This window comes from Chanos chanos, chromosome 8 (genome assembly GCF_902362185.1).
Source record: "Chanos chanos chromosome 8, fChaCha1.1, whole genome shotgun sequence".
Classification (NCBI taxonomy): domain Eukaryota; kingdom Metazoa; phylum Chordata; class Actinopteri; order Gonorynchiformes; family Chanidae; genus Chanos; species Chanos chanos.
In genome coordinates, this window is record NC_044502.1 from 46,908,131 (window position 1) to 46,934,636 (window position 26,506).

General features: G+C 40.9%; 1 protein-coding gene across 1 annotated transcript; it reads right to left on the reverse strand.

Annotated features, from left to right (window-relative positions):
* On the reverse strand, nucleotides 1–24,568 carry LOC115819867 (complement C4). Its single transcript, XM_030783388.1, has 41 exons — nucleotides 24,315–24,568; nucleotides 23,813–24,002; nucleotides 21,465–21,630; nucleotides 21,037–21,107; nucleotides 20,227–20,315; nucleotides 19,896–19,978; nucleotides 19,258–19,345; nucleotides 18,905–19,022; nucleotides 18,487–18,616; nucleotides 18,222–18,334; nucleotides 17,174–17,335; nucleotides 16,778–16,948; nucleotides 16,269–16,454; nucleotides 15,786–15,938; nucleotides 14,001–14,133; nucleotides 13,187–13,258; nucleotides 12,684–12,893; nucleotides 12,312–12,423; nucleotides 12,158–12,228; nucleotides 11,900–12,039; nucleotides 11,467–11,682; nucleotides 10,779–10,830; nucleotides 10,508–10,597; nucleotides 10,155–10,361; nucleotides 9,736–9,811; nucleotides 9,250–9,442; nucleotides 8,998–9,099; nucleotides 7,312–7,474; nucleotides 6,959–7,173; nucleotides 6,588–6,746; nucleotides 6,270–6,329; nucleotides 6,028–6,118; nucleotides 5,442–5,625; nucleotides 4,990–5,080; nucleotides 4,669–4,743; nucleotides 4,475–4,577; nucleotides 3,962–4,051; nucleotides 3,240–3,332; nucleotides 1,465–1,548; nucleotides 800–932; nucleotides 1–465 (listed from the first exon to the last, which is right to left on the reverse strand). The coding sequence occupies exons 1-41, from the start codon at nucleotides 24,383–24,385 to the stop codon at nucleotides 324–326; spliced, it is 5,148 nt and encodes a 1,715-aa protein (XP_030639248.1). The 5' UTR covers nucleotides 24,386–24,568; the 3' UTR covers nucleotides 1–323.
* Between the last annotated feature and the right edge of the window lie 1,938 nt (nucleotides 24,569–26,506).

Consider the following 26,506-nt stretch of genomic DNA (forward strand, 5'->3'; position numbering starts at 1 on the left):
TTTTGCTTTTTGAACTGTTACTTTATAGCATCAGAAAATGGCATGAAATTATATACAGTTTAAAAAGGATTGCTTCCAATCTCATCTGAGTGTGTTGCTTGCATAAATAGAAATGATGACAAATAAGAACAGGCATAACTCTTCCTGTGTTTGACATTATCCTGTGATGAACATCACAAGCTCAAAGGTTTATTTTTCTTTCCATGTGAAGCATAACTTTGATGTAGTTACACAGTGGCGTGTGTATGAACAGATTCATCCGTGGGACCGGAAGGTGCAATATACTGGGAACTGTGTAAACTGAGCCATGTCCTGTGTGCAGGTTATACATTACAGCCATTCAGTTGGAGGTGTGTGGTAAAGTCCCTAAAGTGTTTGCAGAACTTCTTGTTGACTGACGCAGTGCATTTGGACGGATCTAGCTTCTTCTCGACCCATGTGTTGGCATCTAACAGATACTGCATTCTGTGAGGGAGAAGACAGAGAAAAAGAGAAAGAATAAAATAGACATTTTAAGTATGTTTTAGAAAAAAGTTGCAATAAGATGATTATACAATCAACATATAATGATAATAATAATAATAATAATAATCTAGGTTTGATTTGTATAAGAGGGCTTAACAGGGCTAGATAAAAAATTAACAACTGAAGAGCACATAGCCAGGAGAAATAAATAAGTTGGTTTAATGGTCAGAGAGAAGATTAGATTGAGCTGATAAAATGAGACTTGAGAAGGAAGAAGCTCTTCTTCAGAGGGAGAGTGTGTGTGTGTGTGTGTGTGTGTAAGGTAAACACTCACTGGCCCGTGGCATCAGTGGTGGCTCCGTCTTTGCCCATGATCAGATAGGTTTTCCCCACCTCCAGTTCGCCTTTGCACTGCCTCCTCTTGGCAAACACACGAATGCTGTCTGTTTGAACATCTCTGTCTCCAGCTAGAGGTTCAGATGAGACAAAGCTTACATGTCCAACTCTACTTTTTAGCACTAAACACATTATATTACTGACACCTTAGAGGAAAAATAAGTGGCTTTGTTGTATCAGTCTCTGTTCAGCTGCCAAAAACATCAACAGCCAAAAAATCCCCCCAGGCAGGAGGGACTGTGCAGAGTGCTGCACTCAACTCATCATATGATTTATAATCTTCACTATTTATTCTCCAACTCTCCATCATTACAGTAATAACTATTACAGCTATGGCAAAGGATGAAATAGAGATATGTATGTATTACGGCCGGGCTGAGACATCGCTGCCCAGTGTGGAGCTGGCTAAAACAAACAACACACGCATCTCATACAAATGCCTGAACTCACACAAACACAACATTTGATGAATTATCACAGGTAGAATACAGTTTTGATGTTTTGCATAATAACGTAAGAGATTACTTAAGACGGTGAACTCACCCTCTGTTGGCACCAAGGCTGTAAAATAATATAATTCATGAAAAAGGAACTTTTACTTACTAGCCTTGGCCACCACTTTCACGACGGTCCTGTAGAGCTCAAAGTTGCTCTTTACAGTGACGCTGTCCACATAAACCACGAAGGCTAGAACAGATCACCAACAAAACACATTTCAAATCAGTGTAGAAATACACAGAGAACATTTAAAAGGTGTGCCACAAGGGTCCACTTTGGGCCTTTTTTATGAAAGGGGATTTTGGGATTGGGATTTTGTAACCACAGCAATGAAACATACAGGTGTAGCCCCGCTGAATGTTCATTTGCTCCTTGTTCGTTTGATTATCCTTTTTTTAATGAAATGTTATGAAGACTGAATGGTTTTTATGATGTGCCTAAGTACTTTATGGAGCACAGTCTGACCTGTTCAGTCTAACGGTTCATAATTGGTTGAGTGAGAGTCGTCACTGTTCCCTTAACCCTATTGGCTGGGGGGCGGGGCATGTGAAAAAGCGGGGAATTAGAGGCGCGAGGAGAGAGAGAATGGGAATCAAAAGGTTTAATTTAGAGGGAAAGGAAAAGTTTAAGAGTGAGTTTTGAAACATACTTTTAGAAAACAACATACCATATTGTCTCTTTCAGTTTGTGATGTCCAAAACATGTGGAAATGTGCAGTACGAGTCGTAACGGATAGATGTATTTTTAGTGTATGAGGTGTAGTGTCTGTTAGCGTAAATGCTAAGAGTTTGTCAAGGATTGCCTATGGAGAGATGAGCTGTCCGCCGTTCTCTCGAGATGACGAACAGGAAGAGACAAAGTCCACATAATGCTCCTGGTGACCTGGATTAAAGCCCCTGAGCTCCTCTGGTAACGTGGGACGCTACAGGACCGACCAGATATTGCTCGAGGTGACCGGAGAAGCCTGTGAGTTTCTCTGGGTTCGTTGGAGAAAGGACAAACGTTCGCGACCTGCCTTGTCGGCTTCCACGTCAGTTGAGTGCTGTGAGTAGTCCGTTTTTATTGTTTGCGCTGTTAGCGCGAAGGAGCTATTGTTTTTTGGCCACAGCACACACACTACGCTCAGCCTATTTTGTCATTTTGTTTCTGTTTCAGCTGGTGTGTGTGTGTGTGTGTGTGTGTGTGTGTGTGTGTGTGTGTGTGCGTGCGCGCGCCCACAGAGGTCCACCGAGCTAAGTGTAAATCTCACTTAGTGTTTTGTACTGTTTTTCACGATGAGCTACATGTAGTTTTAAGAAAGAAAAGTGAGGGAACAGTAGGTTATAAAAAGGTAGGAATTCATATTTATTTATTATCTATCTAATTATTTATTTGAGAGGATACATTGCCAATCGTTTGATTTGTTTGTTTTAATTTTGTCTTACTTTTAATAGACAGTCATGGTAAATAGCACTATATGGCCTACATCTGAGCATGTGCTCCATAGTTTCATTGAAACCGGAATTAGATTAGTAAAGGTAATGTTACGAGGCATTCTAAACCGTTTGCACATTCCAAACTAAGGGACTTACGCTAAATTAGAAAGGGGTTTCAGAAACACTAAGTTAGTAACAAGTTAAACAAAGCCAGGTTGCTGCCAGGTTCTGTATCCAGGGAGCAAAGAACATGCCACACTAGAAAATATGTTATTAATAAACTTTGACAGAGTGAAAACAAATTAAATAATTATTTTTAAATGAATGAAATGCATATAGACTTCAGAGCTTGGTAGAGGGCAATTTACCAATAATTTAATTTACTGAAACTCTTTTTATCCACACAGTGCTAGTGTGTGGTAACCTCCCTGTACAAACTGTAGGAGAGAAACAGAAGAAACAGACCATATTCCACTGTTGGCTGGTAGCAGGCGTAGGCAAGCCGAGTGTCCTTTAAGATTTTCATTTCCAGTGTTTCCTTTTCTTTGTGACATGGTCCTGATGAGAGAAAAAAAGAGTCAGGACGTCAAATCAAAACAAAACGTTTCCTCCGTACAAAGACAGTAATCTCCTGAGATAGTGCTGTGCCATATGACGATATATATCGTGTGACGACAGAAAAATATCTATCGTTTCATACTATGCTCTATCATTTATTTCGTTGTCTCGCAAATTACACTCGCAAATCTTCAGAGGATGCTCCAGGTTCCTCATTTCTTCTGATATTTCCACGCTAAAATAACAGGTAGCCTAAAATTACGACTTTATTCTCGTAATATTATGACCTTTCTCGTAAAATTATGACTATATTCTCATAATATTATTCCATTTTTCTTATACAATTAAGACTTTATTCTCATAATATTACGACCTTGTTCTCGAAATCTCCGATTTTTTCTACTCAATGTGGCCTTCATACTCTGTCGTACCTTTATTTCTGGAGTTTCATTCAGAATGTAATAAGAAATAGGTCTTTCCATGTGCTCATTTTATATAAACTATTTATTGATTGAATTTACAAAAATATGTGCTATATCATGATATGCATCGTTATCGGGATATGAAATGAGCTATATCGGGATATTCAGAGAACCGTCAGTAAAAAATAGTATATGTTTTGGACGTACTCTCAGCACACTGGCAGACGTCTCCAGAGCACAGGGTGGACACCATCTTGCTTCTCTTGGGTGCAGAGTAAAAAACAGAACATCTCCGGTCTGTGTGAGGAAGATGAAAAAGATGAGGAAGAAAAAGAAGTAAATACTGTAGTATAAAAAAAATGAGCGCTAAATGACAGCTAATTACCGACTGTAAAATAGTCTGATAAAACATGGGCTTGAATATTCCATGTCTGTCAGTGTCTCTGGAATGTGGACTTACAGACAAATAGTGCAGGTTCTCCAACTCAAATAAAACGTTGTGCATTTTCATAAAAGTTGACAACTCCAGGCATTACATAAAGTTTACATTTTGTAAAAGCTGACAACCCCAGGTATTATGTAAAGTTTACATTATGTAAAGTTGACAACTCCAAGCGTTATGTAAAGTGACAGTTCAGACAGAGGACTTCTCATCAGGGCTGAGAGGGAGAAGTCTGCTTTAAATGTCATGGAGAATGAGAACACTGTTAACACACATACCTGGCTCATAGTAATCATAAAACGTAGCTGGGGCTGGCTGTAATAATCCAATGGGTATTTTCTGTGTTGCCTCAAAGGCGATGCATTCTCCTCCTTGTTCCATCTGTGTTGAAACAGAGGTGACTTTGGGTTATTTTCTGTATGAATATGAATGAATGTGTGTGTGTGTGTGTGTGTGTGTGTGTGTGTCGCACCTCGTTGAAGTAGAGCAGAACTCTGCCATGAGAGACTTCATAATGAGAGATGTATCTGTCAGAAAGGCTCTTCAGCTACACAACAGAGTCATATGTATGTTATACAGACAGATAGACAGGCAGACAGATAATGAATGTATGTTATACTGATTATACAGACTGAAAAGAATGACTGTGTGTTGTATGAACTACATACATCAGAGAAGTGACTATTGTACAGATTATGTAGATTAGATGAATGATTATGTAAAATATGGATTATATCAATTTAAATACGTATAAATGACTGTGTATTATATAGATTATGTACATGAGTCTGACCTTTTCCAGTTGTTCTGTGTTGGCTGTAAAGCCACTGAGCAATGTGATGTCAGCAATAGCCATTCCTGAAATTCCCTGCCCTGGTTTATGACTGTCAGTAACACAGCATGATACAAATCCTTAATGCACCATTTATTACACACACACGCACACACTCACACACAGACACACACACACACACGCACAAACGTAAGGGGCAAATGAGAGGTTGAAATCTCTGCAAAACATGTATTGTGTGTCATAGAACTCTCCTGTTACAGCTGTGTAAATTAAATCTGACTGTTAATGTCAGCAGAAACAGTGCCCTCTTTTGAATGACATATTCTTGCAATGTAAAATAAGTTGGAGGATGCAGCTGACACACTGGATAAATTTCAGTGGAATAAACCCCAGATACACAACTTTGAATGACAAATACCTCATAACAGATTTTTAAATGTCTCTGAGTTTACCTGACACAGACGTGGTATTTCACTGTGTCCTGGGACTCCAGACTTTGACTGGTGTCTCTTCTTGTTCTGGTACGAGCGTCAAACCACTCGATGGCCGAACGAGGGAGGTCCTCTTCCTCTCTTCTCTGCTCCTCTACCTCCCCCTCTTCTTCATAGTAATAATTATAATTTTCAATGACTCGTTCTGAAAACGACACCAAACAAACAGATGCACTAGTGAATGAGTGAGTGTGAGTGAATGAGTGAGTGTGAGTGAATGAGCGAGTGAGTGAGTGAGTGATTGAGTGAGTGATTGAGTGAATGAGTGAGTGTGAGTGAGCGAATGAGTGAGTGAGTGAGGGACTAGGTGAATAAGTGAACACGTGAGTGAGTGAGTGAGTGATGTCTAATGCGTTATTTTTTTCATGAAACCGCAAGGCACAGCATTCTGTTCATATCATTTCATACAATTCACACAAACATTTATACATCTGAACACACACATTTCCAGAGATCATAGAGTCAGTGTCTTACAATAATCCTATGACAATGAAACACTATGTGGGACGTCACAGTCCAGTTCTAAGTGCAGTCCTGTGGTGTTTACCCGTGTATGCCACTTTTCCCTCTACAGTGACATTGATTGACAGATCATCACAATTTGCCTCAGGCTCCAGAGAGTAGAAAGCCTTCACCACCTGAAAACACAACGGTGGATAAAGACAACTTCAGCAGAGAGGAAGGTTCCTTTCTAGGCTTTTAATACATTCAGTTATACAGTGTACAGCGCAGTGTTCTTGTGTTCTTGTGTTCAACAGCTGGATTTTTGAGAAAAAGGTAGTATTTTACCTTCATTTTGGCTTTTCCTTGTCCTGAAATTTTCATATTTATGTTGTTTCCTAATAGTCTCTGTTAGGAAACAAGAGAGAAAGAAAATATTGTGTTTGTGTGGGTGTGGGTGTGTGTGTGTATGTGCGAGATCTATGGTGATGACACCTGGTGGACCAAAGTTGAATTACAGTTCAGAGCTGCTGTGGATTAATACAAGAATTTACAGAGGCACATATTAACTTAACTCCATGACCAAAGACTTGGTTCCCCAGATTGTCACAGGTAAAATCACTCACCAGACATTCCAGTAACTGGCTCTACTGATAAAACATTTACCTTTAGCTCTGCCTCCACTTTCTCTCCAGTTTTATCCAACGCCAACTTTTCCTTTTGAGCCTTCCCTGGAACGTCAAATTGAGCGTCCAGTTTGGAAAATTGAGTCTCAGGTTGACTGATGGCGTACTGAGACATTGCCTCCAACGCAATTATAGTGTCCTTCACAAAATCAAGCAAATCAGTCAGAATAAGGCCGGTTTTTCATTCTGTTTTATCACCACTAAACCCTAATCACTGCCAAAATCAAACAGCCAATCACGTCGCACGGCACACAGCTCTCAATAAGAATGTTGGTGAGCTATCAGCTAATAACCACTGTGCGCGTGGTCAGAACAGGGACCATAGAACCTCAGTCTGCATGTCTGGCTTACTTGTGTTGAATAGAATCCTCCACCATAGTTCTCTTGTGTTGACAGGAAACAAGCAGCGGCATCTGCCATCTCAAAGTCTTTATGAGCCAGAGCAGTCAGAAGGCCGTAGGCTGTGGTTTCCACCGATAACGCGTTCGCTGGGGGGACTTTGTGTGGCTTTTTCTCGCCGTCTAATCGGATGGCTTCATCGGACCGCCACACTATACACTCTTTCTCTGATTGGTGGAAAGGCACAAGGACGTATGGGACAGAGCAAATTAGTAAATCAGAAAACTACTCTCTCTGCTCATATGACACTGTGTGTGTCCACTCAGGTGCTGAATATGCTGTGAAGGTCAGAAATCTTTCTCCACCTCGTTGCGCCAATGTTTTGAGCTTCCTCCAGGCAGGTTCTGCCAGGCTTTTGTCTCTCAGGCTGATGGCCAGGGCGTAGGCTGTGATGGCCACAGCGTATGGCCTCTGTAGCGCTTCAACACGAGACTGGAGGTACCCGGTGGCTTTCGAGATACTGCTTTCCTACACATTAGGAATGTGAAAATGCCCGCATTATACTTCAACATTTACAAACACACACACCTAGATATACAGACACATGCACAGAATACCTGTACTTCTTCACTGCACCTCAGAAATGTAATATTTAAATAATTAAATTAAATGATTAAATAAAATATTATTAAATTAATTATAATTTGTAACTTTAAGTCTTCTCTACACACCATCAAGCAAAGCCAGTCACAGGCGTCTCTGTGGAAATGTATTGTGTGGCCCAGGCCATTCCCCTGGACTTGCCAGCAACTGAATTGGCCCCACTGTGATGTTAGGAATCACTGAAGTGCAATAGTGTAGGAGAACTGTCTCCCAAAACACCTCAGTGTTTCAAGGGAATTAGATGCTTACCATTTTTAAACAGAACTCAAATGTGTAGAGTGTTAGTCTCCACACACATTTCTTTTTTGTGAAGAAACCGAGCCATGATCTCAGTCATACAATCAATATTATTTGTATAAAGGCCCTAGACTATTGGTTTGTGTTTTGATACAAGTTAAATTTTAAGGCAAAAAGAACTGTGTGGAAGAATACATTGCGCATTGAAAACTATGAAAAATTATACCACGGGTGTCTCCAGCTGTATGGCTGTACGCCCAGTGCATATCATGAGATTCCCGATTTGTGAGTGGGGACTGACATGGTGACCACTTCTGAGTGTTTGCTGATATTCACAGATCATGTGCAAGTTCACTTCATACTTCTCCTCCGGCTAAACGCCCTTCAATTGGGCTATGTGATCAATGTCTATTCAGTTGTCACCGCTACCATAGAACCAACCGTGAAGGAGGTTGGTATCCTCAAACCTATGCCTCTTGTTGTGCAGGAGGAGAAGGAGAGTAAACTTCAAATAGGGAGGTCAAATTTAATTATTCATTAATCAGTCAGTGGCATTTCTCTCTCAGCTTTCTCTAAATGTGTGTGTGTGTGTGTGTGTGTGTGTGTGCATGCGTGCGTGTATGTTCCAATGCATGGTCAGATTTCTGTGCATACCCAATGATAAAATCTTGCAGGTGCGCCTGAATTATACCAGACAAACAATCTCAATACTGTGTTTTATGTTTTAACAATGTCCCAATTTGGTTATATCAGCAATAGCATTCTTTATAACAATAATAATAGTAATAATAATAATAATGATAATAATAATAATAATAATAATAATACAAGTTTATTTAGAGCCTAGTATCACTATTTCTAGTCTCAAAAGGCTTTACATGTTCACAACATAGTTAAATCAAAATGATATTATCCATAGGTTAGAGAAAATAGATAAGTCTTTAGTTTAGTTTTAAAGGTATGAAGAGAGTTTGCCTAACTAATAACTGTAGGTAGACTATTCCAGTGGAAGGGAGAGCGGTAGGAAAAGGCTTGGTGGCCAGCGGACTTCTTTTTAACTCTTAGATTGACTGAAAGTGCAGAATCTTGAGAGCGCAGGGTGCGAGGGGGGTTAGAGGTTGTAATGAAATGGGATAGAGAGGCTTTCTTACCACGTCATCTTGTTCATCTTCCAGGAAGGGACGGGAGTGATGGAGAGCTATGGTTATGAATGCTGTGAGGGAAGCATCATTCTCTACACCTCCGATGCCACCCTAAGGTATGTAGAAACAAAGCACATTAGTTCTAAAACAATCTGGATCTAAATCATTACATTTCTAAAATACAACGAACAGTTAAATAAAAACAGTTCTATTGCAACAACTCTTCCACTGAATATGTGAGACTGGATGTGAATATCTGACCTGCATTTCCCTGTGAATAACTGGGTTTGGATCAGAGAAGGAGCCATCATTGTTCTGTTGACCAATCAAAAATCTGACTGATATCCGGATGTCTTCCTCTGAGATGAGTTTCTCTGATCTGCCTCCCTGTCTGGTTTCCTCTACCTGACGTTCAGCCACAAGGGCCAAGACCTTCACCACCAGGGCCGTCAGCCTAATGTGGGACATAGACTCAGCTTTAGACAACTTCAGGAGGTTTAATCTGGCTCAGTTAACTAGAAGCCACCAACTGTTGCCAACTTTCTCATGTGCATTGCAAAAAGGAGAGTTTCACACATTCCTTTTCTTAAAAAAATTCAACTCTCTGCACTTTTGCCATCAGTAAGAGCATGAAAAAAAAATTATGATGTTTTCTCCTTGTCCAAAAATGATTGGTTATCCAATCAGGATATTACAGTAATTCTGGTGGATAAAAATAGGGTAAACAGTCCTTGTAGAAGCACTTACCAGTTGCTAGTTGGATGGTGTTTCCATGCTCCATATGATCCATCAGCTTTCTTATATTCCAGAATTCTGTCATAAGCTGATAGAAGAGAGGTTACTGGACCAGGCTATTTGTGAATATTGAATATAGTTTTACTTGTGACACAGGTATTAATGGCCAAAGGCTTTGACTCACAAGGTGTATATGACCCAAAACCCTGCTGCCACTTAGGGGGCAGGGCCTTATTCTCTTGTTTCTGTGTTAACTTCAGAAACATCTGAGTGTCCTGTTTAATGTGACATCATATGTCAACATTTTGCACTTTAGATTTGGACTGTCCTAGGGGCCTTATTACAGTTTAGCTACAGACATTCATTTAAAGGCAGTGATATGATCAGCATCATAGACATTTGTCATGATCTCCTACTGTAACTATTTTTACCTGCCGTGATAAAGTCGAGAGCCTTATCTCTGAGCCCTGGCGTTAGCTCCACCCAGCGATTGCTCTTGTCCAGGTAACGAATAGAAAGAGCAGTTGGAGACATGCGGATCATGGTCTGTTCAGCACAGCCACAGGGCTTTCTGATCAGATTCTCCACACTGGATGGCGAGAGGAGAGTAACGGCAGCTGACTGGCCAAACACTTCCCCTACAACATCATAACACAGACTTACATATTACATACTATTATTACATATTATTATTATTATTATTATTATTATTATTAGTTTGTCATTGCTGTTTCTGTTAAACAGATTAAATGCAGCTCAAATGCAGATTAAATGCAGCTCAAACCTTCTATCTTCACAAACAGGTTGGTGACTGAGTCTGGGACTGTGTTGTTGGGGAATTCTCCATCAATCTCAAAATGCTTCTCACTCCTGCCTAATAACACAGAACTACAGAGGTCACTACTGAAAAACAGAACTAGAAATCCCAGATGGACACTGTACTATAAATCTCGAAGCACAGTACTCAGTGACATTACATTAGCATTCAGTGATGTCCCAGTACGATAAAATTCACAACAGGTGACGAAAGACTTGACAGTGTAATGCAATCTCACCATCCAAATTGATAAAATAACTTTTCTCCTCTCTCTTCTCCACCCCTTCTGTCTGTGAAAATAAAAAAGGAAGTGTTAAAAAAATCTTGGTGCTGAGGTGACAATCAGTATCCCATACAAAATTAATAAAAGGTTTCAGTGTCTTCTTTAAAGAGGAAGGTCTCTATGTCATATTTAAATCAGAGACCCCAATTAAAAAAAAAAAATCTACTCTACAAAATAGGCACCAAATACAGATGTGGCCAAAATTTTTTTTGACTTTTTAAGGAAAATGTCAGTGTTTGACATGTTTGCAGTTCCACATTCTGTCCCTTTGAGGTCGCCATTTCACCTCTTTTATTTATCACTTTCATTTAAACAAGGTCCAGTGGGTGTCACTTCATTTGAAAAGGCCGCTAGTGAGGTCTTATGAAAAAGTTGCTCATGGTTAAGGTTATGCTTTGAGTTGAGAAGAGTAACTCTTGAAGTTTTCCCCCAACAATTGCAACGGCATTACATATAGTTATTAAAACATACATGCCATGATTCACAGCTTGAACACCGAACGTCTCATTGAATGTTTTTCATTAGGTCGAGACGGAAAAAAATGGTGTGACCTTTGGCATTTGAGTCCAACGAAACAAATGAAAATCCTGTGGGTTTGGTCTAAGGTTTGTGGTTGTTTTCACATACAGTTCTCCAGACTTACCTTTACCAGCAACATCTTCTCGATCGCATCCAGACCTGTCTCGAAATCTCTGTCATACAACTGTATGGTAATTGGAATTTCGCCTGTTGCCATGGGAACTGCAGAGAAGGTCACTGTTTGGGAGGATTGAGCCGCCAAAGTGATATTGATGTAAGAAGAAGAGGTTGTTGATCCAGGTGAGCACAGGTTGTCGACCTGTTTCATGTGAACTGCGAGCTGACCATGGAGGAGACCAAAAAGAGGAAATTTACAAAGAGCAAACCTGTAAATTTCATAACCTATATGTAAATAAAATCTCTCATGATGTATCTGCATATCTGGACTCCATGACAGAAAACCAGAAATGACTCCAGTGACTCCCAGAAATGGCAAAACAAAAAGCGGTCTTCTGTAGGGGCTGTTTTTGGGCAAGCAGTATTTTCTTTGAACCAACCTCCTTTTCCTCATTTCCATAATTGTAGATTACGGCGACGATGCTCATTTGTTCGTGGCGCCTGACAGAGTACGGTAATCTCAGAGAAACGAAGATGTTTTTAAAGACACGCACGTCAGCGGGCTCCGCCACACAGATACCTGTGAGAGACAGGCGAGTGAGTCAGCCAGTACATACATGAAGTGTAAACTGTTGAATAGGGCAAGTAGGGCCTGGTTATTTCATCAGTAATGGAGTGGATGGAAGATGTGTCATTACCGTGAGAGGTGGACAAACTGACAGCCTGTATTTCCCAAGTGGTGATAGAGTCAGGTGCAAGGAACGAATGCCTACAAGACCCAAAATGATCAAGAGTTAGTAAAATTTGTTCATTAAGATGAAACAGGATTGGTTGATGATGTTGGTTACTTACGTTTGTTTACCATTCACTTCAATGTCACGGAACTCAAAGCTGGGGGGGAAGTATCTGCGAATGTCTTGAACGGAATTGTCAAAAAAGTCCTCAATGTCGGAAGCACCAGAGGCTGGGAAGAAGAGGAGCATGAAAGGAAGAAATGAAATTTCAATATCCAGGACGATTTTTATTCCAGGATGAATGATGATGAAATCCATCAACTTCAGCTTCGGCAGGCGTCTTCATTTCTGTCTATGTGTTTCTGTACTAGTACTGTTCATAGCTCTCGCTGATGGCCTGATTTTCTCTATGTTGTTTTCTTAACCAATTTTCCAGTCTTTGTACATTACTGAATACCGTGGGGCCTTAACGCAATTGGTCCATACTCACTGCGGCCATGGCTTTTGCTCTGGTCTTCCAGCTGTTTCTTCTCCCTCAGTTTAGCTGCATGCAGGCAGCAGTCAAGAAAGGCATTGGCACAGTCCTCTCCCTCAGTTCTGTTTGCCCGGGCCGCCCGCTGCTGACACGTTAATGCCATGGGAATCAGGGTGAATCCATGGTGACAGCACTTTTGCAACTTGGGATCAGTGTAAGTCGATTCTGACGGACAAGGAAGGACAAGAAAAAGCTTCATTTACACAATGGCTTTGAATTCAGAGAGGCAGAAACACACTCTCCTAAAACTTGAAACGGATCCTCCACCAAACATTTCTGATATGCATTCCCATATGACTTAAGATTCATGCAGATTAAATATTTTCTTACAAGAGAGTGATTAGTTTGATGGAGATGCAAGTGAGGTGCTAGGTTTGCACCATCAGCATCACATTAGAGAAAGAGCTTGTGTGAATGACAGCCTCATGCTGATCAGACAGCGAACTGTGGTACCATACCCTTCTGCCCCATCAGACCCTGAAGGTCTATAGAACGTCTCTGTCGCCGGAAGCCTGACTCACAGCTGAACCCTGGAGGTAAAACAAGGGAATACAAAGTGATCTAAATGATCTGAGTCAGCAGCCTTGACTCTCTATGGATTAGATCAGCTCCTTGCCCAACCTCAGCCAAGCAGTGCAACTTTGGCACCACACCTGGGGACAGCAGCTGCCAAAACTAAAACAACAAAAGCACATGGTCTTACAAAGCATCAGCAAAGGCACATGGCATTTTAGCGGTAAATCCAGAGAAGGAATGGCTGGCGTCTCATCATGGAGGCTTGTGAAGTCACAGCCAAAAAGACGAGTCTGAGAAGAGGTAAGAAGAATCAGTAGAATAAGCTGTTGTGTGTTCGTCCTCTTCCTCAGACTCTGAGTGACCTCCGTCCTGTGCAGAGCGCTGCCTGCGGGGTTGTTCAGCACAAGAGCCCTTTGCCTGATGCACCAGAGCCCTAGGTTTGTGACCCGGACTGACCAGTCTCCACGAGAACTGTTGTTCACCCGCCACAGACCTGACAGCTACCCCCAACACTCAAACACTGCACTCAAGCCAACTGAGCACTGTCACACTAGCAGCTGATCCACACCCCTCACCTGTTTACCCTTGCCCTTGAAATAAAGCACTCCTCCTGGGGTTAAAACAACCTGTGCCTCTTCCTTTGCCCACGACACTGGATAAAATATACTGTTATAAGGAATTTGAGACTGTTGTTAAGATCAGTACAATATGAATTTACATTGTCAAAGTTCAGTTTATGGGAGATTTTCATGGTACCTTTTCTCATCTGAGACTTCACTGTCTCTGAGTGAGAGATGAAGGTGAGGCCAGCATCATTAAAAACCGCTTCAGAGTTCAGTCCACCCCCATATGAACACCCCAGGTCATAGGATTGCATGGAGGCAAACACCTTACAACAAAACAAAAGAGGAACATGATCATTTTAAAACAGCATTTAAAACTCTGGAACTTGTGCGAATTTCACCAGTAACTCCTTTAGTACACAAATGAAATCAGAAGCTACTACAAGGTTAGTTTGTCTTCTTGGTCTCTGTCTTAATTTCTTGTTCATTTTTTTTGCCATTTACACCAAGCATGGCCGTTAACAGAAAGCGATACTACTTCTAAGGTTGTTAATTGTTCTTGGACAGAGTCAGCTGAAATCAGCTAGCAAAGGTTGTCTGTCTTTGGTTCTGACCTGGCAGCGTTAGGCTGCAGCCTTGTCAGCGTTCAGGGAGTCGACCAACAGGAGTGTGCCTGGGAAGGACACCAAGGGAAAGCACTCTGCACTACCTCTTTTGGTCCAGTAATCAAATTGCATGGTTTCTCTGATCACTGCTATGCCAATGGTTCTCAACTCTACCTATCCTTTCCTCCTACACATACTAGTATTTCAGCAAAGATCACAGTCTGACCTGCTGATGTCTAAAGGTGAAACAGTCACCTCCAGCTCAATCACCAAAACAAACTTCCTCATCATTTCTGCAAGCTCATCTATCTTGCAAGACAGTGTTTTAAATAAAGATTCACTTTAGGTTCATCAACAGTCAGATCCTCGGGTCCTAGATAACAATCTGGCACTCACTGACCACATCACAGCAGTAACACAAGCCTGTACTGTCTGTAACATCAGGAGGATCAGACCATTTTGTCTGAGCACATGGCACAGCTTCTAGTTGAAGTGTCATTTCTTGCTTGGACTACTTCAGTACTCTCCATACTAGCAAGTCTCCTTGCATTTTTAATCCATCCACTCTAGAGGATTCAAAATCGAGCAGCTCTCTTAGTTATTAACCTGCCAGAATGTTCACTTCATCCTCTCTTCATCTCCTTCCACTGGCTGCTTGTTGCCAGCTACATCAGGTTCAAGACTTTTATCCTGGCCCTCAGAGTTGCCAATGGACTTGCACCTGTCTACAAGCAATCTGCAATCAATTCATAGGGCTCTGGAGCACCCGCTGAGGCCTCCTTCAGTACAGCAACTTGTGGTTCGGATTGGGTTTGGGTTAAGTTCTCAGTGTTAAATTGGTGTACACCTAAATCCAAATTGATGGAATGAGTTGCCTCTCTCATTCAGATACTCTGGGACACTGGACACATCAAAACATGCCTAAAACTCACCTTCAAATCTTTCTGACCTCTCAACCACCAATTTCACTTTTCCTGTTTCCATTTTAGGTACATGGAATATATTAAAGGAAAAAGACTCGATAAAGCAAAAAAACCATACATGGTCCTTGGAGCTGCTTTGGAATAAGTGTCTTCCAAATGACTAAATATAAACAAGAAGTAAATAGATTTTCAGAAAATACATACATTTATCAATTCATGATCCTGCAGAGCAAAGACATTTTTTTGTAATTCTGTTTCATCCTCCATCACCCATTTGCTTTTCTCATTAAAAAAAACCCCCAAAAAACAGCAAACATTAACTAATGCCAGTTGTTTTATGTTGTTGAGCTGTATCCATTAGGTAGATAGGACTGCACTGTACTGATCCATACTGGTTTGGTATAATGGATCACATTAACTGGACTCAGCCAGGCAGGTAGGTTAATGTACCTGTTTGGGGGTGAGTTTGTTGTGGGCATTCAGGGCATAGATGGCTTTGTCCACAGCCAGCAAAGCCACTTTAGCTTTTTGACCCCCCAAGTCAATATCCATCTTCACCAATTCACTTGGCTTGTACGTGTTCCTCTCTGGTTTTATCTTGATCTAAATGTTAAACAATCAGTGAGACAGCATTGTTGTTATTGTGCAAAACATTCTTAAAGTCCAATGACTTGTTATAGTCTGAAAATCAAAAGGTTTTCTCGGAGCGATTCCATGAGTGCTAAGAGTTAGCTTACTGGCAGTTTGAGAATACCTGGATATCTTTTCCTGAGACATATGATTACTAGCCAGTCTCCTCAGCGTTCTTCACAAAAGTTATGAAAGTGTCTGCACTCTTTACCATAGAATGACTTCAGTAACCATAAGCATATCCCAAGTGTAACTCTGAAACAGTATACATAAACATGATCAAAATCAGTTCACAAAACTTACTGTTCCCTCACAAACGTCCTGAACATCCACCCACACTGAGTCAGCGACGATTTCCCCATTTTGGTGGTAATAGTAGCCAATCAGGCGGAAGGATGGGGTCATGTCAGGGCTGATGGAGACGGTAGTTTTTGTCAGCACTCCAGTCTTGATGGAGTCCCATTTTCTCAGGACTCCTCTGCTGAGGACCTGAAATAAGAGCCAGACTCATAAGATAAAATAACCAAGAATATGAATATTGCTGTGATCTGTATGTAATCAGTGTTCTTCCATGGAAATTTGTTTTTTCCTATGGATGTCCACTGATTACGAGACTTTATTTTCTGTCAAATAACTTCAAGCGCTTTTTCTGCTTAAGATGTTGCATGGTGAGATTTTAACAGCTGTGATGAATCATGTGGTATTTGTCAAAATGTCAGAGTCTGTGTTTTCATTGGGAGGGTTTTATGCTAATTCCTCCATTTAAAACATGATCTTTATAGGATGACTCAGTGAGTGCTTGCTTTCCTCACCATGTAATAAATTCGTCCGTCTTCAGGCCGTCCACTGGGAATGTTGAAACTGACAGGAATGTTCTGCCCAGGTGATAGAACATTATTGGACACACTGATAAACAGGAAGCTCTGACTCGGTGATGTGGCAGGTAACAGTGTCTTGCTGTACTCCTTTCCCTCTACGGTAACCTGTTGGAGATTTCACGGGAAAGAAAGGAACGCAGGCTAACTGAATTCAGCTTTGGATCTTTATAAGTCCATATGAAAACAACAAAGAAAAAGAGGAAGAGAATGTGTCCCTTGATTCAGAACACAATGACAGTCCTTCATGTCTTAATACAACTGTTTGTGTAATTGTAGTGAAATGTTTCAGATCTTCTGTCAGTTTTATTGTGCCTGTCTGAAACCACTTACTTTAACATTGATTAAAGTGGGTCGTCCATCAATATTGAAGCTATGGTGCACTGTGCCCTCTTGGTCAGTTTCCGTATCAGCTGTTCTCTCAGTTGAAGATGATACATCTATCTGTACTTGCTTATGTGCAGCTGGGTGACCATTTGCCAGGTGTACCACTACCTAAGAAACAGAGAAACACAGAGAACAAGAACAAGTGAAATATTAACCTCAAGGTCAAGGTGCCATGAAAAAGATGTCAAATGCTGATATGTGGACAAATGTATGTATCTGGCATTGTCCTGAATTCAGGGAGGCTGGATACAGGTGCAGGCAAACTTTATTTCAAAATGCTGTCCAAAGTGAAGGTCAGAAACGGGCAGAGTTCAGTGCAGTGTAAACAGGCAACTACAGAATAAACACAAAATCAGTTAACAGGCCAGGGTTGATACAAAGGATTAGAGAAGTAACCCAGAGACAGGGAGGCTTACAGGAGCTAAGAAGGCCAATGGAAACAACAATAAGGACAGGGACTAAATGGAAAAGTTCACTCATTTGAAAGACAGTATTTATACACTGAGGACATGTGAGTGAATGAACCAGACAGGTATGCATGATAATCAGACAAAGAACAGGTGTCTGATGAGCCGGCAAACTGGGCTCTGATTGGCCGGAAGACAGGGAGGTGGAAATGGAGTCATGAAAGAGTTGGCTGCACAAATGGCCACAAACCAGGACAGTCTGAAACAAAGTTACTAATGATTAAGACGAGAGGTTGTGTCAGGGGTGGGTATCATAACCTTACACACAACTATTTCACTGACATTTCATGTGATTCTTAACAAAACACGTCAGGAATTGTACATTGACTTTTTTGACAATTTCTCACACGACAAAATTCAATGTCTTTTTCTGGAGATCAGGTTTTGAGCTGAATTTCAAGGACAAGTGAAAGACTTACAACAGCTTTACTTTACAAGAGGAACTCACTGGAGACATTACAATACAGACTGAGGTCTAAGGCAATGTCTGTTTTTGTTTTGAGTTTGTAAAGGAAAGACGTTTTTACCGTAACGTCCAGAGGAACACCAGGGATGAAATGGGATCGGGTGCGAGACAGGTCGACTGAGTAGGCCTGGAGCACTATAGGCAGCATTATCTCTCCCTCCTGGACCTCTCCACCTGTCAAAGAAGTCAAAGGAACTCAGTCTCACACAAGAGTCATTTCAGGAAAACACCTGTATGGATGTGTGTCCTCAGGAAATACAGCTGTGTACTGAGAATAAACTGGAGGGTTTCTGTAATACACTCTCCACCCCTATCGATGTCCTTACTTCTGGTGTCAGTGACTGTTACGCCAATATAAAACTGGGCTCTTGTCTCCGCCAAGCCTTCCAGCGTGTCGTCTTTGAGTAGCTTCCGGAGATCGGCCGTGCGAATGCTGACTCGGGCTGGTTCCTTAATCTTAGAGAAGGCAAAAACATAGCGTTGGTGAGGGAGCACAACACTGGGATTGGATCAAGAAACTACACAGAAAACTGTAACTACATTATACTAAACATGGTAATTGTTCAGTGTCACATTGTCGTAACCATGTATAAACCATGACCTTTCTCTCTACTACCACCTTAAAAACTTAAGATTCAAAATGAGCACTGAACACAGAAGATTAGCTGTAGCATTACTATGCTAATGCTTTCATAATAACAGAACAGTGGTATAAAAATTAAGAGATTATATGTTTCCTCTCACTGTGCCGGTTTGTTCCAGATTCTTTATGAACTGCACAGGTTGGCTATTTTCCTCTGGTTCCTTTTTCACCCCAAACCGACAGTGAAACCCCCCGCTGACGGCCTCTCCATAGGAGTATCTTTGGACAGAATAAACTTCACCAGTGAGATATGGAGGCTTGATATTTGCAGTACTAGTAGAATAAACTGAGATCTGGCAATGTTGCCAGTGTTTGCGGTATAATTGTTTGTCCAGTGTTGTTTTAAAAGTGTTCCCATCGTCGGTCAGCTGACTGATCATGTGGTTGTTTCATGTTTAATCTAACTGTAATGAAGAGTGGGTGGCCGTGTGAATATTTGTGAAGCAGAACTTACGAGGCAGAAATGGTAAAACTGAACGTTTCAGCACTCAGAAGATAGTAGTGTATGTCTGGTTGGATGGACACAATGAAGCTAGGAAGAACTAACAGAGAAGAATTTCAGTTTTAGTTAGTGATAATGAATCATAAACCCATATAAACATGCACTTAAAACCAGTCAGAAACAGAATACACCTGTCTGTCAAACAGTAAGCACTGTACTTTCACCCTCTGCACATTTAACAGTTTATGTTCCAGTTACTGGATTTTACTTGGTCTGTCTTCCTAAGAGAATTTAATCATCCATCTTTTGTTGGACTTCATTCTTTGCTGTATCATGTTTTCCTAAAGGGGGAGCCTGTATAATATATATGTTTTTTGTTTTTAAAAATAAATATACAAATACATTCACAGTACAGTTTGCAACACCAGTGGGACTGGAGAAGGTGAATTGTTGCATCTTATTCCTTCCTGTATCATATTGCCCTAAAGAGAGAATCTCTCTGATATATATGTATTTTGTGTATAAATATATGTATAACTTTGTAGTACTGTGTTAGATTTGGAAAAATAACGGAGAAATGTGAGAAACCTTGGCCTGAAGAGCCGTGGACAACAGAAGACTTAATAAGGAGAAAAAGGAATTTCTCTCACCAAACTTTTGGACCTTAAATTCTCGAATGGTCACATTGCTGTCATCCCCTTTATAGTTAGCGATAATCTTCCAAACTCCAGGCCTGAAAACATTTACAGTTTAACCTCCTAGTAATTGGACCACCAACACTTCAGCAGGAAAATGTGAGAATTTGTGAACGGATATTGTAGTTTTTTGTGTAAAGTATTCAAAATCTGTGTAATTATCTGTTTAGCCAGACAAAATCATATCTATGATATGTTTTTTTTTTACGCGCCTGCATTGTCAATACACTGTTTTTTTGGTTTTAAATTGCTAATACTGCAAATTCATTGAAAAGAGCAATCATACTTTGAGACATCAGGGATGTGGAAACTGTTGGAGTAAATTCCTCTGGTCACGTGGACAGTTAACTTCTTAATCTTATTTCCTTCAGCATTCTGAGGGAGAGAAGTCACAGATACAAAATTTAGAGGAGGATATTCAGCAAAAGAACTTAAGTAGATCAATCAGTCAGTCAGTCAGTCAATCAATCAATCTGTCGGCATGATCGACTGTCATGCACAAAATCTAACTATCTACACTGCCTGGCCAAAAAAAAAATCACACAATCTAATATTTCATTGGACCGCATTTAGATTTAATTATGGCGTGCATTCACCGTGACTGTTTCGACAATCTTATGCAACGTCACGACATTGATTTTCATCTGAGTTGCATAAATTTTTGGCCGAGATCTTGTTGTCGACGGGAGCATTGAACGACTCTGCAAAATCTTGTCCAGCACATCCCAAAGATTTTCAGTGGGGTTAAGGTCAGGACTCTGTGGTGGCCAATTTACGCGTGAAAATGATTCCTCATGCTCCCTGAATCACTCTTTCACAATTTGAGCCTTGGCATTGTCATCCTGGAATATGCCTGAGCCATCAGGGAAGAAAAAATCCATTGATGGGATTACCTGGTCATTCAGTGCATTCAGGTACTCAGCTGACTTCATTTTATTGCCACATAACATTGCCAAGCCTAGACCTGACCAACAGAGGCAATCCCAGATCACAACAATGCCTCCAGAGGCTCCAAATCCAAATGGTGACCTTTTTTTGGCCAGGCTGTCTATCTGTCTGTCTGTCTATCATGAGCATTTAACAGATGTTAACTTACAATGACAGCTAACTGGACACTGCCTGATTTTGGTCGCATGGAGTGATCCAAGGTAAAAATCCTATACAAAACTGCAAACAGAGTGGACAAGCACAGTTTACATACAGAAAACACACAGCTTACATACAGAAAACATACAGCTTACATACAGAAAACACACAGCTTACATACAGAAAACACACAGCTTACATACAGAAAACACACAGCCTACATACAGAAAACACACAGCTTTCATACACATGGTTTACATACAGCAAACATGCAGCAAACTCAGACCAAACAGCTCTAAAACAGTGGCATGAAAGAATAAATTCATAACACATAACTAAACAACTGTGTGTTGTTGTAGATGAGGTTGTGTGAGGTGCAGGTTTCTTACCTGTCTGTGTGGGGTTGTATACAGGTCGTGTGAGGTGCAGGTTTCTTACCTGTCTGTGTGGGGTTGTATACAGGTTGTGAGGTTTGGATAAAGATGTAGCCTGAGTGCTGGGACACTAAGACTCTGGCTATTCTCCTCTCACTGCTGATATCACACACCAGATTAAGGTAAGGAAGCGTTCCAGACTTCAGATTTGACACTTTATCAGCAAACACCTGTGCTCACCACACCCACCCCCCACCCACCACACACACACACACACACACACACACACACACACACAGACACACACACACACACACCACACACACACACACAGACACACACGTTTTCATTATGTATGAGTGTGTGGAATTGCTTGTTTGTTAATTTTTTTGTAGTATTAGGCAATTCCAGAAGTATTAACTCTATGAACTCCAGCATTAACTGTACAGTGCAGTTTTCCTCTTGCCAGTGACTGTAACAGTGTGAGTGTTGGTGGAAAATAAAAGGATTGTGAAACGGACTGTAGAGGACTTAACACTGGCCAGTTTATGCTGCCCCAAAAAGACTGTCTGAGCTTTACAACTAAGAGAAGATAAAGATTTTTAATTTAGCAAACCATTTTGAATAAAGCCATTCTGTGTGTGCATGTGTGTGTGTGTGTGTTTATCTTCTCAGCTATATCATGGGGAGTTTGGTGTGATTTAGAGATTTACTCATTTTAAGAGATCAGAGATTTTACACATTTTAGGGAAAGTTTGACTATATAGATGATTCCTTTCCAGATTTTGTGGGTTCTTCGGTTATTTTTTGTGATCATTAAATAAGTGATGATTTTTCAGTGATTTTTTCATGTGCTGGGCTTGCAGAGACTTCATTTCAGTGTTGTTTTCAGTGTTGTGCAAGAAAACACTTCGAGAGCTAGCTCAAAGTTCGGTTCACATAGATTAAAATGAACAAGTTCACGTTCATAGTTCTGTAGTAAAGTGGGTTTGCAGTCAGGCTTTCCTATCCACTAGGTGGCAATAGAGGGTCTGTAAAGGGAGACGACTGGGTAGAGAAAAACGGGAGTGTGCTGAAGACGATGCTTATGAGGCAGCTCGTGAGAGTGCTCTTGGGAGGACGATAAATGTTCAATAAAACCTAATCCCTGATTTGACTTACTACAGTTCACAATTTTGAATTTTGAACAAGTTCACTGTCCCGGTTCGTTTCTTCCATTTTTTTTGTTTTAAATGAGCTGCTCTGAGTTTATCGTTTTCAGTAGAACCTCCTCCTACCCATCCATCCCCAGCCCCCAGTCACAGCCACTGCCCACCGGTTGTGTAAACCTGTACATTCATAAGTTATGTATTTTACTAGTGGAAGTGAAAAAGCAAATAAAATAAAAAGTTCAAAACACAAAGTAAATGCCTTTGTTTTCCCATGTGCATGCATATGTGCATCGATGCACCGATGTACTCAGTACTCACTGCTTACCTACCAAAAAAAAATGCATAATGCCCTTCAAACAAAAGCAACAACTAATTACACATATCCTGCCCACCTTGCAGGAACTTAAAACTTTGATGACACTGTGGCTGACATTCAAAGTTGTTTTTTCAGACCCGGCAGGCACAATTTGCGTAAAAATTTGAGATTTTTTGAGTTTTTCTCTTTATGCCGGGTTCAGACTACACAATTTGCGCCGGATTTTGATACGATTTTGTTGTCGCGGAAAAACTTCCACCAATTACGAACGTTCGGGACGACAAACGGGCGTCTTTACCCCTTGTAGTGCGACGTAATCTAAGAACAATCATGTGCCGTCTGGGACGCCCCACGACAAAACTTGACATGAAAAGTCTAGCATGTCAGAATTTTTTGCATTTTCCTGCCCAGTCTGACATCTCCTACAACCTTGACGTTGTCCCTTGACGTTGACCAATAGGATGAATGACAGTTGTCCTACCCGACGACTTATGAACTTGTGCAAGGTCTTGACTGGTTGGTCTGGGTCGTACTTGTAGTGTTGCCAGTCCCCTGGCTAAAACACAGCAAGAATTTATGGCACTATGATTGCCTAATCTGACATAGTGGCCATCGTGAAAGACAAAAAATATCGTGTCGTCTGGTCCCGGCATTAGTTGCAAACGGATTTGTTCATTTTCACCGTTCACCGAAAAAATTAACACGTTCAATGAATGTGCTCTTTTAGTGTGTTCATGCACAATGCTGGTTGTTTATACCATCTAAAGTACATAGTTACATTTAGTTAATAGAGGGCACTGTTTTGTATTGCTCTCATAAAAACATGTGCTCTAATGACTGTGAATATCTGAGTGCTACACAGTTTTATTTAATTTAGTATCACCCCTCAGAGTTAATTGAACATTAGCTTGTTTGCTGTGCAGTGGATATTTCCTAAACCTTTACCTCCAGTTCCAGAGTCTCAATGTGACCCTCTGCTCTGATCGTTTGACTCTGTTTGTGAGACATTGGGATTCTTCCTTCCTCCTGCTCCAGGTAACATGTGACTTGCTGATTTAACAGGGATTTTCCCACCTGGACAGACACCCGCTCCTTCACCCCAACATGAAACACACTGGGTGCAGTCACTAGGAACCTGAACACACATTCACACACATATACACACGTAGACACGTGCCCCACACATACACACACAGAGAGAGAGAGAGAGAGAGAGAGAGAGAAAGAGATAATCAAAGTTTACTAAAGGAAAAAAAAGGGTTCATAATGTTTAGGAGTCAGATCCACTGTGGTAGCCTAATCGTAGCCAGAGTGCTCGAAACAGAGATGGTTCTTAGATTAATATGGTTTAATGCATCGTTATACAAGTCAGTGTTGTTAACAAGATAAAACACACACCCGATGCACATTAATATCTCCATAATTACAATATTCTCCTCCTACTCACCTGTGCGGAGTGCAGATACAGAGCTGTACTGCAGAAGTGAAGCAAGCCACCAGGTAAATCCAAGTGCCCATGGTTACGGTCAAATGGGAAACATGTATCTGTGTAAGAGTGTAAACTGTCTGTGTTTGTGTGTGTGTGTGTGTGTGTGTGTGTAGTGAGTGTCCTCTGTTTGAGCAGTTTGTTGTATTCTCTGGACCCCTAACAGAGAAGGTGAACCTCCTCTGTTACTAGTTGCACAATTTTGTTCTTGTCCTGGTTTTTCCCTGTGCTGTTGTACCATCATACTTTTTATCTGCTGCTTGTTACACAATCAGAATCTGTTGTTTCCTATTGGATGGGCTCTTGTGTATTTTCTCCAGTCATGTGGTTTCCCAAAATTTTGTAACCTGCACATTTGTCCAAGCCAAACACCACATGATTTCACATTAAAACTCCTTTAGTTACTTCCATTATATAATTTCATTAATAACACTTAAGGAGACCTAAACATCTTCCTGACATAGGGGAATATTTTCGCAGTTCATATCTGAACAATTTGCCCATATGTAGCCGGATTAAAAAGCTTCACCTTGGCCAGTATGTTTTCCTGAATCTAAATGTCAATTTTCTGACAAAATATTAAAACACCAGAAAAAATGCTGCCCCCCCCCCCCCCCCCCCCCCAAGAGTTGCAAGCTCAAAAAGTCAGCGCACAACAAGAATGACCCACATAGTATCTTTTTAAAAAGAAAAAGGAATTTCTATGCTGCTGACCATGATGGTAATGCATCATTGTAGCCCATAGCTTCAGTGCTATCAGCAAAACTAGAAGAAAACATTATCTCTTCATTTTTAGGGTGTTGTCTCAAGTGCTTTTAAAGGAATGTAAACAGCTGAATTTGAGTTTTTAAGAGCAGTGTTTTTCAATCCTTGGTGTTTAAGGTTTTGACACATTGTGTAATGTTTCATCCAATGGAGAAGCATGAATTTCAAGTGTTTTTGTTCTCTCTGATATTGGCCAGAGAAGACCAAATATCCCCGTCAATATTTTTCTCAACACTGCTGAGAGATTGAGAAGTTCTGGCATCATTGCATCATCAGAGCACTACAACTCTGGAGATATCACTATCCTCTCTTCCTCTTAAGTGTAAGAGTTGACAGGCCAAGACCCAATTGCAGACCCAGTAGACAAAAAAAAATCAGGTTTATTAGAAAAATCAAGCGATCAAAACCAAAAAATCCACAGAGCAACGGATCCAAAGCTTTAGGCAAAAGGTTGGTCAGAATTAATTCAATCAAGGTCAAAGCCAGTAATCCACAAGGCGACAAATCCAAATTGGCAGGCAAAAACAGGTCAAGGTAAACACGGTCAAAAAATTTCAAATTACAAAAGTCAATGACTCACAAAGACAGGCACAGGGAATAACAGTCACAGTCTGACAAAGAACAGGTACAAACACAGGACTTAAATGCACAGAACAACTAACAGCAAAGACAGACTATTAGATGAAACAATCCAGGTAATAATAGGGATCAGGTGGTGGGGGGTGGGGGGGCAGGTGTACGCAGGAACAAACAGAAGCACATGGCAATACCAAAACAAACAAAAGCACATGGCATGAAATACACAGAATGGCCAGCAGGGCAGCCAAATTCCATAGTCCTGGCAGTACTGACACTCAGCATGGTTACTCTTCCAGCCTGGTTCCATAAACAATGAGAAGATGAAGGGAGGAACTGTGGATGCTAGGGCAAGCTGTCTGAAAGATTCACAGCATAATTTTCAGGTGTATTTATTACAGTATTTATTATTCACACACCAATACTGAGCAATGCACATGGATTATTATTCGTCTATATTTAATCTTCATCAGATACCACAGAGGTGTCACAGAACCTGTTCACAGACTATAGACCAAGGCTATGCCAAGTTCGGCCCTGGATGTCCAGTGTCTTGCTTAGGAGTACACACACCTGTGCCTCAGGTGAAAATCAGCATTTGAGTAAGATGTCTGTAATGATGGGACTTCTGGATTCATTTGTGGAGCTACATGGATTACCAGGACATACATGGAAATACACAGTTTATCATGCTCTAGGGTCAGTGGGAATGGGTGGTTGTTCTAGCATACCTGAAGACAAAGACCATGGGGTCTTAGGTCAAGTGCAGACTGGACATGAGAGAACAAAATCCTTCAGGTCATCAGTGAAGG

Bases quoted from the DNA above. Each gene is read 5' to 3' on its own strand.
- LOC115819867 (XM_030783388.1), bottom strand. From the start codon at position 24,385: ATGGGCACTTGGATTTACCTGGTGGCTTGCTTCACTTCTGCAGTACAG. The intron at 16,949-17,173 runs GTAAGTGGTTTC...AATCTCCAACAG, and splicing joins CCACTTTAATCAATGTTAAA to GTTACCGTAGAGGGAAAGGA. The intron at 4,578-4,668 runs GTGCGACACACA...GTTTCAACACAG, and splicing joins TTCTGCTCTACTTCAACGAG to ATGGAACAAGGAGGAGAATG.